The 18442-nt window shown below is 40.0% G+C and overlaps 1 protein-coding gene across 2 annotated transcripts in view; it reads left to right on the top strand.

Moving 5' to 3' along the window:
* The window catches only part of KATNA1 (katanin catalytic subunit A1), a 32856-nt gene extending 14473 nt beyond the window's left edge, over nucleotides 1-18383 (top strand). For both annotated transcript variants that reach the window (XM_054021536.1, XM_054021537.1), the window contains exons 5-12: nucleotides 790-973; nucleotides 2491-2612; nucleotides 3795-3900; nucleotides 7336-7494; nucleotides 9559-9685; nucleotides 11580-11714; nucleotides 12550-12676; nucleotides 18029-18383. In XM_054021536.1, the coding sequence (XP_053877511.1) occupies nucleotides 790-973; nucleotides 2491-2612; nucleotides 3795-3900; nucleotides 7336-7494; nucleotides 9559-9685; nucleotides 11580-11714; nucleotides 12550-12676; nucleotides 18029-18227 (1159 nt within the window). In that variant the 3' untranslated portion in view covers nucleotides 18228-18383. The remainder of the gene's footprint in view (nucleotides 1-789; nucleotides 974-2490; nucleotides 2613-3794; nucleotides 3901-7335; nucleotides 7495-9558; nucleotides 9686-11579; nucleotides 11715-12549; nucleotides 12677-18028) is intronic.
* Nucleotides 18384-18442: the final 59 nt, after the last annotated feature.

Consider the following 18442-nt stretch of genomic DNA (forward strand, 5'->3'; position numbering starts at 1 on the left):
TGAGATGAGACTTGGATCCTGGTCAGGCAACTTTGTATTAAGAAACCTTACCTTTTTATCAGTAACAAAACTTTTTAAATATTTTGCTTCTAGGAAACGTAGATTAGTGCACTAGCATTTCATCTCTGGAGACAGAATCTGATGGTTCTTGTGGTATTTCAAAAAAAGCTGCAGTTATACATGTAGCTTTTTGTTATTGATTAAGGGCCTAAACAGAGATGGGTAATGTTTGAAGTCCCCAAAACCTTTTTCCCTCCTTGGTTTACAAAGTCTGTGTAAGTCTTCTATAGAGGGTGAAATGCTCCAGTGGATTTTTTGACTTATACTGAACAGTGATCCAGCATTCATGAGAAGCCTTTTCATTCTGTGCCAGTGATCAAGGAAGAATACTCTGGTAAAGGGATTTCAGTTTTTGTTGTATCATAAGCATCTTTAGGACAGCGTTTATCTAAGTGGTGTACAGCAGCAAGAACATTGGTACTTAACAAATTATAAATGTATTAAGCTTCTGGTGTAGGTAGGCTAAGTATAAACAGAGGATGAAGTGAGTTTGAAAAGTATGAAATCTCTGACTTTCTTTTAAAATAAGTCCTGTTTTTTGAGCTTAGATAACTTTTATATTGGCAACTTGTAATATTGGTGGCATCTTAAAATTAAATAGGTAAGAAAGATTACTTAACAGATGTAGATTTTATCTTGGGCAATTCATAGTTAAGATTTGATGAGGTTTGATAAAGCTCACCATAGACTTTAAATTTTAAACATTTTGTATATGTTATGACCAATCAGACCTTCTCCAGGAGCCAGAAAACGTCAGTCTGTTCAGTGCAATGATTGCAGAGGCCACAATAACCGTGTAAGTGCAGCTGTCAGAGGCCCTCACCGGCCCGCCTCTCGAAATCCTAATGATAAAGGGAAAGCAGTCCGTGGCCGAGAAAGGAAGGATCAGCAGAATAAAGGAAGAGAGGAAAAGGTAAACTTGTGGATCATTTCATGAAGTTTACAGATTTGTGGTTTCATTGCAGCCTTACGTTGAAGGATAGGGAGATGACTAGTGCAGAAGAAGTTATCTTTGACCAAATGTAACACTTGTATAGTGCTTCTCATATTTAAAACACTATACAAACATGAAACCTTGGCACATATTTGTAAGGTGTTTAATAGATGAAGATGAACACTGAAGGGACAGCATAATTGGCTGAAGGGCACATAGATTAATTAGCAGAGCCAGGGCTTAGAACTTGCCAGTTGCTGACCTCGAATCCTGTACATGTTCCTCTAGAGACCATATTGCCTCTTTGTAAAGCCCTTCTTTCTGTGTAACTCAGACCTTATACAAGAGTTCGTTGGACATTCTTGGACACGGCTGTTTACAAGAAATATAAAATTGTATTACTTCAGTCTTCATTTCAGTAGCTGATTCAAATTTTCAGAGTCTGAGTTATTTTTTTACATACCTTCTTGCAACGACAGTGTGAGGCTGTTGCCTTGTGTCTTTCAAAGCATCTGGAAGCAAAATTTCTCAGGATTCAATTAACTCTTAAGGGAGATCTTAAACCTCTCATTCAGAAGGTCAGCCTGATCTTAGCTGCTTACATTTCTCTTTTTTAAAAACAAACTAGCAATATATCTGGATTCAGTCTAAGAACTTACCTATTCTTGCAGTCAGAACTAGGAATCGTTAATGGTCAGAACTGTGCAATTCCCAGAAGGACAGTGTCACATAATATCAACCTGATAATGGCTGAAATAAGAGATCACATTCAAAAAGTAAAATCCATCTTTGATATAGCTTTCTAAAATAAACCAATGTCTTTACCAAATAAATCAAAGCCAACCTATTAATGTCCACAGAATTGATGGATAGAATCCAGGGTTTACTTCAGTTTCTGTAATCTCTAAAAGTTCTTGGATATAGGGGTGTTATGCGTAATATAAACTGCCTAGTTAGAATTTGACACCTGGAAATGAAATCGCATGTACACTGTATTGTGTATCTTTGTAAATTAAAGTTAGCTTGGGAGTTAAACTGGTAGGCAGGGTTCAGTGCTTTATACCAGTGATAGTATCAAATCCTACTCCAATTGATTTCAATGCGAGTCTTGCAGCTGATTTTAGTAAGAGCAGGATTAACCCTAATAAGTAAAATGCTACATTGAATCTTTAGAAAGACAGGACAAAAATAATTAAAATGTTGCCTCTGTGCCTTCAGTGGGCTTTGCTGATGAAGTGTTAATGAAAAGTTTTCTTAACCAAGTCAGTTTGGGTTTTTGTTCCTTTGTTTGTAATTAATAAAGGCACTTTGAAAGCATCCCAGGGGCAGAATATTTATGCATGGCTTCAGAGCTGGATGGGATCCCTTTTATCCCCAGAATTCCAGCCATGGGTGCCACTGTTGGATCTACCCAGGAGAAGGCAATATATAATACTGCAGTAGAGCCTTTCGTGAATTCACATTGTCACATGTATCAATTTTGTTTTTTAACATAGAACAAGTCGTCATCTGATGTTTCAGAATCTGAGCCAAAGAGGTTTGACGGTACTGGGTATGATAAAGACTTAGTAGAAGCTTTGGAAAAAGATATTATTTCTCAAAATCCCAATGTTCGATGGTAAGTTTGAATAAAATTAAGCTTATATCCAGGTTGTGATTTTTCTGTTATAAAGTGGAAGCTGTCTTTTTGGGATTAAGTTTTTGACACACTAAATAATTACAGCTACATTGTTTTTTGTATATTAAAGTAACTTTGCTTGCTTGAATGTTTCTAGCACTCTACTTTTAATTACATGAAAACTGTGGTGGAAAACTTCTCCAATCAGTCCTATAGCCCAGTGTCTGAGCTGCTCATGCATGAGGCACTATTTCAGTATATTTAAGATTATATTAGGTCTGCCAGTGTCTTTTGGCAAGGCTTTCTGCTGTATAGGTCTATGCTAGCAAAAGGACTTGTCACTAATGGGTCCACCTGAATTGGTGCTGAAAATAGTGTTACCTCTAGTGTGAAAGATAATCCATTTTTCAGCACTTACAGAAAGTGTTGAAACCTAGTCTCAAACAAGAAGGGAAACATAGTTGCCTTGAATATGTTCATCAAAATATCACAAGATTAGGTTTCTTGGGCTGTCAAAGTTCTTAGTGGGAGAGCTACAGACCAGGCAGTGGTAACACACAAGCTTCCCTTAAACTGCCTTAACCAGTGTTCTTCCTCCCTGACTGTACAGAAAGGCTGGGGGCACAAGTGAGAACGTAGTTTAATTTCAATGTCTTTTCAGTCCTTGGCATGTCTGTGGAGATTGCCAACAAAGATGCCAGTTGTAGTGATGGCAGAATTGATGAGAGAACTTGCCCACTAGTAGTATGATTGCAGTACAGCTGGAAAGTATAATTTCCAGCTTGAGGAGACATACCCATGCTGCTCTGATTAAGATAGTGTGCTAAAAATAGAAGTGTAGCCACTGCAGCACAAGCAGCAGGAGGGGCTAATTGCCCCAAATATGTACTTATGGTCTTGGATGGGATCGTACTCCAGGAGTCTAGTCCCTCTTGTTGTTCATGCAGCTGTGGCTACACTTATATTTTGAATATGCTGCGGGTTTGTGTACCTGAGCTGGAAATTGCCTTTTCCAGCTCCAGTGCAGATATTCCCTAGAAACAGAACTAGACCAACTCATTTATATAGGCTACTAAATAGCTATTCATGGTAATTGAAGTGTTTGCATCTGGAATTGAGCAGTGATCAGGCATCTCCCTGTCATAAAGTGTTAAACAGCTTTTTTTTCCCTCTCTCTATCAGGGATGATATAGCTGACTTAGTTGATGCCAAAAAATTGCTCAAAGAAGCTGTAGTCTTACCAATGTGGATGCCAGAATTCTTTAAGGGAATTAGAAGACCGTGGAAGGTAAGAAATTGCTGATTCTTAGCAAGCAGTGTAATTCTAAGACCTGTCCTAAGAGGGGCACCTGAACTCACAAATGTTCTGTGTATAGTATATTTACCCATCTTTAACCAAAACTTTTTAGGCAACTATGTGTCCTTTGAATACAAATGAAGTTAGTGTAGGCTAAAACATATACTGTCGTGTGTGCATTCTGTTAGTATTCAAGAAAGTAAAATTACTTCACTACTTAGTTTTGAATAGAATCATAGAAATGTAGGACCGGAAGGAACCTCGACAGGTCATCTAGTCCAGTCCCCTGCACTGAGGCAGGACTAAGTATTATCTGACCATCCTTGACAGGTGTTTGTCCAACCTGTTCTTAAAAACCCATGACAACAATTCCACAACCTCCCTAGGTAATTTGTTCCAGTGCTTAACTACCCTTAAAGTTAGGAAGTTTTTCCTAATGTCTAACCTAAATCTCCATCACTGCAATTTAAGCCCTTTGCTTCTTGTCCTGTCCTCGATGGTTAAGGAGACCAATTTATCACCCTCCTCTTTATAGCAAACTTTTATGTACTTGAACACTGTTATGTCTCCCCTCAGTCTTCCACAGACTAAACAAACCAATTTTTTTCACTCTTTCCTCATAAAATGTGTTTTCTAGACCTTAGATCATTTTTGTTGCTTTCCTGTGGACTTTCTGCAATTTGTTCACATCTTTCCTGAAGTCGTCTTCTCCGAACTGGACTCGGTACTCCAGTTGAACCCTTATCAGTGCTAAGTAGAATGAAAGAATTACTTTTTGCATGTTGGTTACAACACTCCTGCTAATACATCTCAGAATGATGTTCACTCTTTTTTTTTTTTTTTTTGCAACAGTATTGTTGTGATCTACTATAACTCCCAGAGCCTTTTCTGCAGTACTTCCTAGACAGTCATTTCCCATTTTGTATGTGCGCAACTAACTGTTCCTTCCTAAGTGGAGTACTTTGCATTTGTCCTAATTGAATTTCATCCTGTTTAATTTAGACCATTTCTCCAGTTTATCCAGATCATTTTGAATTTTAATCTGGTCCTTCAAAGCACTTCCAACCCCTTCCAGCTTGGTATCATCCACAAACTTTAAGTTTACTCCCTGTGCCATTATCCAAATTATTTCTGAAGATATTGAATAGAACCAGGACAGATCTCTGAGGCCCCACTATATATGGCCTTCCAGCTCGATTGTGAACCATTGATATCTACTCTGAGTGTGGTTTTTCAGCCAGTTGTGCACCCACCTTATAGTAGATTTGTCTTCTAAGCTATATTTCTCTAGTACTGAGGTGTTCAAACTGTTTGGTATGCCCCCTAGGGCCGCATGGAGGAACTCTTGGGGGGGGGGGGGGGCAAGTGGTGACACCAGGCAGCTTGTGCCAGGCCCCGCAGGGGTGGGAAGGGAGCGCCACCTCCAGCTCTGACTCACCTCAGTGGGCCACCCAGCCTGTGGGTCGGTGTCAACATCTGCTGTGCCCATTTCCACGTCTGGCAGACTCTGAGCCTAGCACTGGCTCCATCCCCAGAGACCATTGCACTTGCCTTTCCCAACCCTGAAAACCCAAGTGGGGTGTGGGGGGGACAAAGGGCCAGGTATTGGCCCTGCCCTAGGGGTGCAGCCTGGCTGCAAGGTAGAAGCAACTTGCTGCTGAGGGAGCCTTGGCTGTGCCGTTGGTAGGTACAGTATCTGTGTATTTGAAACTTACCGGTGTAGGTAATTTAATTAAAGTTGTGTTAAGGTCTCTGTTAGGTTTATAAATAGACTATCAAGCATACTTTTGCATGGGTCTATTTTTATTTGAGTTGTAGGGGTGCAACCAAAATGTAACACAAAGAGGGGGGCTCAGCTCAAAGTTTGCAAATTGCTGCTCTAGTTTATTTATGAGAAGGTCATGTGAGACAGTATCAAAAGCCTGAAGTCAAAATGTATCGCATCTACTGCTTTCTCCCGATCCACAAGGCTTGTTAACCTGTCAAAGAAGGACGCTAGGTTGGTTTGAAATGATTTGTTCTTGACCAATCTGTGGTGACTGTTATTTACCACCTTATTTTCTTCTAGGTGGTTACAAATTGGTGGTTTGATTATTTGCTCCATTATCTTTCTGATTACCAAAGTTAAGCTGAATGGTCTATAATTCCCTGGGTTGTCTTTATTCCTCTTTTTATAGATAGGTACCTAATTTTCCCTTATCCAGTCCTCAGGCATCTCTCCTGTCCTCCACGAGTTCTCAAAGATAATTGCTAATAGCTTAGATTTCTTCAGCCAGTTCCTTAAGAATTCTAGGATCTATTTCATAAGGCCCTAATCACTTGAAGACATCTAACTTGTTCGTTTCCTTTTGGAGCCTCAGATCCTACCCCATTTACACTGATGTTCTCTGTTAGTTGTCCAATCACTGCTAACTTTTTTTTTGGTGGAAAACTGAAACAAAAAAGGCATTTAATTAACACTTTGTCTATTGCTACGTTTTCAATTTTTGTCATAGTGTCTCTTTCCCGATCTTTTAGTAATGGGCCGACCCTGTCCCTCATTGTTGTCTTGCTTCCCATGAATTTGTAAAATGCTTTCTTATTACCCTTTATATCTCTAGCTAGTTTAATCTCATTTTGAGCCTTGGCCTTTCTAATTTTGTCCTTAAGTTAGTGTGTGAGTGTATTCAAACTTTGTAATTTGACCTAGTTTCTACTTTGTATGACTCTCTCTCTTGTTTCAGGTCATTGAAGATCTCTTAATTAAACAAGGTGGCCTCTTACTACGCTTCCTATCTTTTTCTAAACATTGGGGTAGTTTGCTTTTGTGTCCTTAATATTGTCTCTTAAAAAACCTGCCAACTCTCCTGAACTCTTTTTCCTTTAGCTGTGCTTCCCATGGGATCTTACCTATCAATTCCCTGAGTTTGCTAAAGTCTGCCTTCTTGAGTGCATTGTCTTTATTCTGCTGTTTTCTCTCCTACCATTCCTTAGAATCATGAATGCCATAATTTCATAATTGCTTTCACCCAAGATGTCTTCCACCTTCAAATTCTCAACTAGTTCCTCCCTGTTTGTTGGAATCAAAGCCAGAATAACCTCTCTCCCATTTGTTTTCTCCACCTTCTGTAATAAAAGTGGTCTCCAATGCATTTGAAGAACTTGTTGGATAATCTGTGCCCTACTGTCTTATTTTCCCAACAGATGTCTGGATAGTTGAAATCACCACCAAGCCCTGTGTTTTGGATGATTTTGTTAGTTTAAAAAAAAAAAAAACCTCATCCACCTTCTCTTCCTGGTTCGGAAATGTGATTAAGCAAAAGTTCATACTAAATAGTCTAATGCTGAGGCTATCAAACAGTTTCTTAGGCTATGATTGTTGCAGTGGGTTTTCACTAGACTTAACAGATTTTGGTACATCACTTTGGACTGTCTCTTTTCAAATAGGGTGTGCTGATGGTTGGTCCACCTGGTACTGGAAAGACTCTCCTTGCAAAAGCTGTAGCTACTGAATGCAAAACAACATTTTTCAACATCTCTTCATCAACGCTTACTTCAAAATACAGAGGAGAATCTGAGAAACTTGTCCGCCTGCTGTTTGAAATGGTGACTAACAACTCTATAAGGAATAGTGGGTTGTAACTCTGTTCCCAGAGCAGTGAAACCTAGGCAAGATACAGTGTGTCAGTACGCCTCCAAGCTAAAGCCTTATTAGTTACACTGAAGTTTGAGACCCTCCATTTGTGTGTGTGTGTGTGTGTGTATATGTGTGTGTATATATATATATATATATATATATATATATGCACACAGATATTATTTATAGAAAACCACTTGTAAAAATTGACAGAATGATCTAGCTTCCTACTTAGCATATGTGCTCATACCTCAAGTTGAATTAAAGCATAAGCACTACAGGCCAGGCTTATGGCCACAGTTCCTGGATTCATGTGACTGCCTCAGAATCTCCAGTTTCATTTTAATTGCTATTCCTCATGGTTTTAAGAAAAACTGTGAATAGTGTAACCAATGTAGTGATGTCTGCCTGAGTCAGCAAGCAGCCAGAAACAACAGCTCAGTGGGGGAAGGAGGGGTTTGGCATCTTGTGATGTAGATAAATCTTTAGGTACCTGGGAAAGTTATACTTGTATAAGATATGTGAATTTAAACCACTATTGTTGTACCACTATACTCCCCATGTGGACAGGCTGATTCTAGTATGAGAGCTTTTTTTCTGGTTTAGATTATGCTTCTTTGAAAATGGTTTAAAGTAGGCTGAAAAAGCCACTCTTATTCCAGAATAAGAGTCTACACAGGAAATTTAAATCACTAGTTATACAAACATAATGGGTGAAACTTCCCAAGTAGATATACCCAAAAGCTCCAGATTTCCTTAATCCAGGCCTGTTTATACCTACTAATAATGTAATACACTAAATTAAACATTTTCAGTCTGAGACACTATTTGGTCTGTGCTTTCTACAAATAGACTTTGCAGCCTAATTTGAAATAACTCCCTAAAGACAAAACTACTAAAATTCAAAACCTTGCTCTGTGACTTTAGATCCCAGTTAAGTAGATTAGATGTGGTCACACAATCATCCACTATATAAAACGTGTAGTGTTCCCTTTTAGCGGAATAACATAAGAACTTTTAATCTTCAGTTCAAAACATATCATGTGGCTAAGGCTCAGTAGTCTACAGAGCATGTGACACTTGAAATTAATGGAATGATGGACTCAGTAAAGACTTTTCTACATTGCCAAGTTCAAATGCTGTGCATTCTGGGGTGCACAGTCTTGCAAAATGTGGTTATTGTAGCCTCAGTTCTACAGACAAATCATATCACATTGCTATGGGCACTTCAGGTTTGAATTTATTGAAGTTGACCACATTATACATGTATAAAGGCATTAAAGTTAATGCCATATACAGCAACAGAAAATAGTCTGTATGCACAAAGCAATATGTTATAGTTGCTGTGGGACAATAATGTTGAATTTCCTGGGTGTTTTTTCTCTCTGCCTTTTATCGAATCTCAAGGCCTGGCTAGGATTAGCATGTGGCTGCCATGAAACATGTGCTACAGGAATTAGTGTGGCTCAATCAGTCGGTGGCACTCGCCCCTTGTAGTAATATTGAACTGATTATCCCAGCGTGGTTTTAGTGCTGACTTAGTGAGATTTGATCTTGGTTTCATTAAAGATCCCATAACACCTTTAACACGTTACGGGTGTTAACTTTAGTGTCCTGGTCAGATATTACCTTAGATAATTACTGTGCCTATTTAAATTACATTCTGGGGTGCACATTGTCAGTTTGAGCTGGATGTGACATTCATTTCCATTGTAAATTATTGTATAGTGTTGCTGCGGGTTATTGAATAGCTGGCAGGTAATACTGTAGGGGTTACTACACTTGAGTAGGGTAATGTTCTGCTTTTAAATCATTGCTACTGAAAGCATAATTGCTCATGGTATGTATGTTTGAAAGGGTGGAGGTAAGGGAGAAGACATGTTGGCTATTTACTCCTATTGTGTTGACTCACCAAAGCCAAGACAGCACAGCAGTGCTTATAGGCAGCTCTAGGAGATGCCACAATTCCAAAGAAATAAGCTTAAATAAAGCTTAAGATAAACTGATGCAATTTCAGTTTCTGATTTCTCTAGGCTCGATTTTATGCACCAACAACTATATTTATTGATGAGATAGACTCTATCTGTAGTCGCAGAGGAACCTCGGAGGAGCATGAAGCCAGCCGACGGGTGAAAGCAGAACTACTGGTTCAGATGGATGGTAAATGAACTTAATCGTTGTTGGTGGTTCTGGGTTACAGGAAAAAATAAAATGATTGAATTTTATTCTTTAGGCACAATAACTTAATTATGCTGTTTTTAAAAAGGCAGATTAAAATGATAAACACACAAACATTACTCAAAGTCACAAGACACTACAAATATACTGAGCTTATCTTCTACACTATCTTATCTACTCCCACAAACACACTCTTCAGTATCTGAATCACAGCTTCGTATTGTAACTTCAGAATAACTGAGCTTCCTCAAAGCTGTGGAATCATTGAGCTCCCCCTCACAGTCATGACTCTTATATAACCCTACGCTTCCTACAAGTGATTTTTTTCCCCCCCTTCCAACCTAACCCTTCCCCCTTGGTAGTCCAATAAAGTAAAGCAGTCAGATGTAGCTGTATAGCTCTAGAAGCAGAAAGTCTTCAAAGACGACTATCACTAAGCGCTCCAGGCTGTTGTCTTCTATACGAGTGATTTGAGTCACTGTAACCTGTGCGAATTTAAACTTCAAATGGCAGTTATCCCCTCCAAAAGGATTCACATTATGATACTGGTTTAAAACAGCATTTTAATAAAAACGGCACACTTCAGTTACTTTCTACAATTAATTTAAGCAACTGTTATTGTATAGGAAAAACCCATGCCTGTTTTATTTGTGCAGAAAATTATTTATTTTTAATTTCAACTTCTTTGCTAAACACTATTGAATATGTACTTAAAGAAACCTTCAAATCCTTTGCTAATCTGCAGAATAACTTGTGTTAGGATTGCAGGAGTCAGAAAATTTTTTTCTTTTTTTTTTTTTTAACTTGAGCAGTCTGATCCTAAACCCATTTAAGTCTATAAACTCCCATTGACTTAAATAGGAGCAAGGTCAGAGCCCTTGAGATACTTTCCTTGCAACTCAAATATTTGCATCAGTAATGAATTTTTCCTTAGCTCCCTTTTTTAGCCATGGAATTTTGGAATATTCACAAATGGTATCTTTCGTGGGTGAATACCCACTTCGTCAGAACATGCGTCTGACAAAGTGGGTATTCACCCACGAAAGCTTATGCTCCAATACTTCTGTTAGTCTATAAGGTGCCACAGGACTCTGTCACTTTTTACGGATCCAGACTAACACGGCTACCCCTCTGATAAATGGTATCTTGATATGCTTCAATATTAGGGCAAACAGTACAGTGGGTATTCCAGGATCTATCACTGATTACAAGCAAAATCTGTCGGTTTTGTAATTAGAATGAATTACAAATAAACACCCTGGTAACAGATGTAGGGGATGACACTTCTAGTAAAACACATCTTGGGTTTTTATTAATAAAAGCTATTATATAGTGCCATTAATTTAACAACGCTTTACAGACTAAAATACTTCCTCTCTGTTCAAAAGGGTTTTAGTCCATGGACCTAATCCACCAGTCTTGAATGCTGACTTTCCTAGGACTACTTATGTTAATAAGAATTACTGAGTAAGGGATTGCAGTATCAAGCCTACAAATTGGAGGGGAAGATCTTATTTTGAAAGCAGCAGTTATACTTTTTGGCATAGCTGTTAATGAAATTTTTGAGTGCCCTTATTTTTAGTTCCATTCTGAGTTTTCACATTGACACCCTGTGATAAAGGCAGAAATCCGTGCGGCTATTGCAGAATTGTCTGTATGTTGATGCAGAAGGACTTGCCCATCTTGTGAAACTTATATCAAGGTTAACCTCAGTTTTCTGACCTAGAATTTGCAGTTCTTCATCCCAAAATGCCTGGTAGAACTAAAATTAAACTTGCACTTTAATATTATACCTCAGAGTATCCATGATTCTGTATCTACATAGGATCTTCCCATGATAGCTGAGTAGGTTTAACTATTTCCCCTCCTACCACAGGTGTTGGAGGGGCTGCTGAAAATGATGATCCTTCCAAAATGGTTATGGTACTTGCTGCTACTAATTTTCCTTGGGATATTGATGAGGCCCTAAGACGACGACTAGAAAAGAGAATTTACATTCCTTTACCATCAGGTACAAAGATTTCCTTAGATTAATTAAAAAAAAAAAAAAAAAGCTGATCATTGCTTCTTTTATTTTGTGATGAATCTTGTAATTTTTGGCAATATCTTATACTGCATCGGACATCTGGGCTCGGAAGAGACCTTTGAACTTTGGAGGCACTTTACCTTGAATGTATTGTTTGGTTGAATGCATTCATGGTCTGGATATGGAAGATAGCTGCCAAGTGATGAAGAGAGTGCATCAAGTTCCATAACACCACAGACAAAGCATTAAAATGTCAGGTACATGTGGGTATAAGGCCAATGGATACAGAGATTAACCTAGAACGGAGAGGTGAAAAACAATGTAAGGACTATAATTAATTGAATTTCAAAAATAGGAATGCAAAGTTAACACTCCTGAAAAGTGGCCTGACTTTCAGAAATGCTGAGTGCCCAGCTGCAACCTCTTAAGTCTAAGGAGGTTGTGGAAGCTCCTTCACTGGAGGTTTTCAAAAGGAGGCTGGATAGCCATCTGTTTTGAATGGTTTATACACAACAAATCCCGCATCTTGGCAAGGAGTTAGACTAGATGACCCTTGTGGTTCCTTCTAACCCTATCATTCTAAGTCAATTTGTGCTTAGCGCATCTGAAAATCAGGCAACTTGTTAGGATCCTAAATATAGACTTAGGAACTTAACTTTGGGCTCCTGTTTCTGAAAATATTTGCCTTCTGAATTGGGCTTTAGATTTAGATGCAGAATAGAGCAAAGGAGGACTAAAACAAATTAGAGCCACCCTGTGTGTATCTTATCTTTTGAATCATGGTATTATAGACATGCTATTTTTTGTGTGTTTGGTTTAGCAAAAGGCAGAGAAGAACTCTTACGGATAAACCTGCGGGAGTTGGAACTGGCTGATGACGTTGACCTTGCAAATATAGCTGAAAAAATGGAAGGTTATTCTGGTGCAGACATTACCAATGTATGCAGGTATGTCAAAATTGCAACCTTATAAAATTTTCTCTTGTTGAATCACTTATTTAAGAACTAATCAGCCTTAATCATATCCAGTAGCGACCCTAATTTGGTGACTGAAATTAACAGTACTCCGAAAATACAAACCTTGCCACTAAGATAAAGGCTTAATGTAAAGTGACTTGGTTCTCTGAGTAGTCTTCACATTCTGTCTGCTTCTTGAACTGAAAGCTCTCCAGGGCAAAGGACTGTCCCCCACTCTGTGCAATACCAACTATGATGAGGGCTTCCCCAACCTGATGGCAGCTTTGGTGTGTTATCAGAACAAGTAATAAGTAACCTGATACTATAGAGGGGACCAAAGGAGTGGATGTGAAAAGGTAGTGAATAGAGAAAAGTTTGCTCTAAATATCTGACCACTATAAACTGAGTTAAGGCAAATACAGTGTTAGATATAAGTAGCTGCTTCTCTTGTAGTGTGTGTGATGTGTAACTATTGGCTTTTATTTCAACTCAATTTGTATGAATGAGGGAAGCATAGGGGCACTTAGCCAAAATGTTGTTTGTAGGATGCTGAATGTAACTATGCTACTAAATTTTCTTTTAAAATAATTTCTGTTGTCCTAAAATCTCTTCTGCTGGTTGACACTAGATTTACTACACAATCTAGTTAATACTGATTGAAATATCGGTTTTATTGTCATATTGGGAAAACTGGAACATCCAGTTATATAAGAAAAGAAACAGGAGAGAATGGAAGGGAGTGAACAATTTTTTGATGGGGAGAGGAGGAGGATGCAGGAGAAAGAGGTGTTTTAAACGAATATTAAGGGAGACAAGTTGTTTGCCAGAAAATGGACAATTTCATGGTGCAGTTCCGAGGAGAATTGCAAATTGAAATGAGAAATGAAAGCACATCAGTCAGTTCCATCTTCACCAGGTGGTTCATTTCAACATTTATCAATTGTTAAATGTTTCTATGCAAAGGACCTATTCCAAACCAGAGAAATCCTTACTTTGTTCCCTGAAGCTTCTTCAGAAATATGGTAGATGTGTAAGGGTCCCTTAAATAAAATCTTCAATCACATTAAATGTTTCCTTAATTAAATGCATTAATTTTTGAGATGTAGGATTCCATAAGAGCAAGATTTACCTTTTTTAGTAAGTTTAGTGTTTTATACACACCAGAAGATGCTACTGATTTCTGATCATCCTGCTATGCAGACCCAGCAGAGCAGGGATTTTATTTCCTATGATATCAATCTCAAGATCTCTCTCCTCTAGGATTTTGAGACTTTTAGATTTTCTGGGCCTGTGAATCAGTCTGGGGTCTGATCATCCTAAATTCAGTGGTGAATTGGAGCCAGTTCCCACTGGTTCGCGGGAACCGGTTGTTAAATTTAGAAGCCCTTTTAGAACCGGTTGTCCTGGTTCTAAAAGGGCTTTTAAATTTAACAAAAGCACCAGCAGCTCCCTGCCCTGCCCCCATCCCCAGCTCACCTAGCTCCGGCTCCGCCTCTGCCTCCTCCCCTGAAGGCTCCCCCACCCAGCTTCCCACGAATCAGCTGTTTGCGTGGGAAGCCTGGGAGGGCTGAGAAGGAAGCAGCAGCTTCCTGCAGGTGAGCTGGGGCGAGGGACGTGAGGAAGGCTCCAGGCGTCGCACGGCTTTGGGCTGGCCCGCGGCTACAGCCCCGACTCCGGCTCGGCTACAGCCCAGCCAGCTGCTCCGGCCCAGCCCCGCGTTCAGGCCGGCCATCCTCTCTGAGCCAGCCCCGACTCCAGGCTGGCCCGCGGCTCCGTGCCGGCCCCCAATTTCGGGCCGGCCAGTGGCTCCGGCCTGGCCCCCTGACTCCGGCCTGGCGGTCCCGGCCCCCAGCTCCAGGCAGCGCGGTAATGGGGGCAGGGAGGGGGTGTTGGATAGAGGGCGGGGGGGTGGGTTACGGTCGGGACTCGGGGCGCTCAGAGGGCAGGGAACAGGGGAATTGAATGGGGGCCAGGGTCTTGGGGGGGCAGTCAGGAAGGAGCAGGGGTGTTGGATGGGGTGCAGTCAGGGGCAGGGGTTTCAGGGGCAATCGGGACAAAGAGAAGGGGTGGTTGGATGGGGCAGGAGTCCCAGGGGGCCATCAGGAATGAGAGGAAGGGTTGGATGGGGCGGCAGGGGGCAGTTAGGCGACAGGGAAGGGGGGGGGGGTGGATAGGGTAGGGGTCCTGGGGGTGGGGTGTAAAGGAACATGGGGGGGTTGGATGGGGCAGGAGTCCTGGTGGGACCCCCTCGTGGGGTGAGGAGGAGGGAACCGGTTGTTAATATTTTGGCAGCTCATCAGTGCCTAAATTTGCTTTATTGGTCTTGAATTTTGGGTCTCTGTTGCCTTCCTTTTCCCTGCACAATATAGACAAATCTCCAGACTTTGTTTTAATGTTCATTGGAGAGAGTAAGTTAAAGAAGCTTCTACAGTGGAAAGGAAGTGCCAGAGCCTTGCTAAAGTGTCATATAGTTAAAGCTCCCAGTAGTTCCCTCAAAGAGAACTCCCTGCCCCTGAGGCCTGGCAAGTGCTGGCTATTGTTGCAGCAACTGAACTTGGAAAGATAGAGGGAATGAGAAGCTCTGTTTTTTAGGACTTTTTTGTCTCATTCGCAGCCAGTTAAAGCATTATTAGTACTACGGTATAAAGGGTAAGTTTTTATAAATAGTCAGCAGTGTATCTAGCTGTCTCTTTTGACACCCAAGGCCTACCCTGTTAACATTTCTATGGTGCTGAGTAATATGTACTCTTCACCTGAGGGGGAATATAGAAGAAAAAATTAGGTAGCTTAGTTCAAGTCCTTGGGAGCTTTGAAATAAAACTGTTACATCATTCACTTGTGCCCCCTCCCGACAATGGCTTTAATTGCTGGTATTGGTCTGTTGGGCTTCTTTCCATCCTCAGTGTGGACAAAATCATGATTTTTATCAGCACCTCCCATGTGGCCTGGTCTGTCCTTTATATTTGCTAGTGAAAAAAAATGAAACGGTAGCTGTAGTAAAATGAAATACTAGTTTTAGTTTCAGAGTAGCAGCCGTGTTAGTCTGTATCCGCAAAAAGAACAGGAGTACTTGTGGCACCTTAGAGACTAACAAATTTATTTGAGCATAAGCTTTTGTGGGCTACTGCCCACTTCTTCGGATGCTGCATCAACTTCTCTTTTTGGTTGAAAATTTATGGTTTCAGAACTTGATTTCAATAAATTATTTCACACAGTGAAGGCTGAACTGCAGACTTTTCAGTCATTTGTCCAACCCCTCCACTAAGTATGTGTATGTAGATGTTCGCTACCTGTTACTTTATTTGCTTACCTAACACAGGAAATACGAACAAGTTAATCATTTAATACAGCAGTAAAAGAGGTATTTATAGGGACAATTTAAAAACACTTATTGCGGTCAGCAGTTTAAGGTACATATGGATGAATAAGTCTTGGGGTTTGTTTAGGTAATCGTTCAATCCTTAGCTCAGATTGGTCTCTTTGTAAGTAATTTGCAGGCTGGAGATACTACAGACCTTCTATAGTAAACTGCTTTTTCAAAACCCTTCCCTTAAAATGTATATGTTCCATTCATGTGTGACAGATTGGGATATAGTCAAACAGTTCTAATTAGAGAGTCCAATTCTCTGTACAAGAGCACAGTCAAAAAGAAAAATAGTGTGGGACTAACACAGATCCCTACCACTGTACGTCTATCTGTAGTGGTGGTGGATACTTGTACTCCTAAGAATAGGGGTATAAGCCCTGCTCAGTAGGGCTGTGAAGTGCACAGAAATATTAACCAAGTGAGGTTTGAATGTGTAGTCTTCTGATTCCTGGCCCACTGAATTTATCCTAAGGATACAAGAACATTCAAGGAGAGGGATCCATTTCATGTCCCGTCTGGAATTTTAGTTCTGTCTGACTGCTTTAGAATGACGCAAGAGGAAGTTGTGCAGAGTAATTGGAATTATCAAGAGAGTTAAGGAACAAAACTCTACGAAGTTTAGTTATGCATCTGCAAATGGTGAATTTTCCAGCCTTTGTTCCTTGGTCAAAACAGCAGACTTTCCTGCCTAAGATAAAAGTAACTTCTGTGAACTTAAGGCTATCCCTCTGCTTGATCTTAAACTCCTGCTCCAAACCACGGGGATTCTAGAAATGGTCAGAACAGTTTAACACAGCCAAACGACATCATAAATGGAAACTCCATATATCTTTCACATTTCTTACCCAAACTGCAGCTAGCTGTGATAATGAGCAATTAAGGACATATTCCCATAGTCAGTCCAGTTTAAGTGAAGTGATATTGTTGAACTTGATGACAATTTCTATGGCAGACTGGTATCTCTGCATAGTTCTGACCTTACTGCAAGATATAACAGGAGAAGAAAAAGGCTTGCTTTCAGCAGCAAAAGGAACAAACAGATGCACATTATGTATTCTGGTTCTCTTTTCCCCCCCATCTGTCATATCTATGCCCTAGTTGATTTAAAACTGGTTCACTAAACTGACTAGCTGGTGGTGGTGCAAATCAGAAATAGAATTCCAGGTTAAAGTCCTCTTCTAGCTAGATGGCTCTTGAAATAATTCTTTTAGCATTAGCCCCTTATTATTCTATAACCCTGAACTTGTTCAATGTCTGTCTACATTTAAAACACTGCATCAGCACAGCTTTAGCACTTCAGTGTAGAGTAGACACTGTGCTGATAAGAGGTTGGTGTAAGCAATCCTCTGTCCTGAGAGGCGGTAGTTAAATTGATGGAAGAATTCAAGGGTGTGGATTTTTGATATCCCTAATGGTTCTACACTAGACAGACCTTAGTTATCTTCAGCCAACCACAGGGGTTTCGCTAGCTGAAAGCAACATTCCAAGCTAGAATTTGACTACTGCATAATGTAACAGGTACAAGGTAAATGTACTTTCAGTAGTACTGCAACTAGGTGTTACTGAAGCTGTCTGGTTCTAATGGTGCAGTTTCAAAGAGTCTGCTGCACAGGAGGAGGATGGTCCATTAAGTAAGCCACTTGTCTGGGAGTTGGGAGAAGTGGGTTCAGTTCCCTTCTCCACTACATACTTTGTGTGACCTTGGGCAATCATCTGTTCCCCATCTGTAAAACTGAAATAAGAGACTGCCCTACCTAACAGGAGTATGATGAAGATAAATACATTAAAAATTGTGAAGTGCTTAAATACCACAGTAATCAGGGCCATATTAGTAGTAAGATAGATCAGAAGTTAGACTGAAAGTTAATTTTTAGTTTTCCCAATTGGAATGTGGTGACTTGCTTAAAAGGCTGCAAAGTTAGGCTTTAAATTAATTAAATGCCCATATTAATGAGTTGTTTCCTCTCATCGTATAGGGATGCATCACTGATGGCTATGAGAAGGCGAATTGAGGGCTTGACACCAGAAGAAATCAGAAATCTTTCCAGGGATGAAATGCACATGCCTACAACTATGGAGGATTTTGAAATGGCTTTAAAAAAGGTTTCTAAATCGGTATCTGCTGCGGACATTGAGAAATATGAAAAATGGATTGTTGAATTTGGATCATGCTAAGTCTTCCTAACCAAACTTCCCCAGAAAACCTGTCTTAGAACAGCTTCAGAAGTAATGAAAGGTAGCGTTCATGTGCACTAAGTGCTATTTTTTTAACTTTCTTAACCTTAAGAGCAACATGATTCTGAATAAAGTAATTTTTTAAATTGCATGTCACTTCTGCCTCTTATTTGAATTTACTCAGAACAAGTCTCCCTTTATCTATGTCCCTTTTA

Source organism: Malaclemys terrapin, chromosome 3 (assembly GCF_027887155.1).
Source record: "Malaclemys terrapin pileata isolate rMalTer1 chromosome 3, rMalTer1.hap1, whole genome shotgun sequence".
In the NCBI taxonomy this organism is placed as follows: domain Eukaryota; kingdom Metazoa; phylum Chordata; order Testudines; family Emydidae; genus Malaclemys; species Malaclemys terrapin.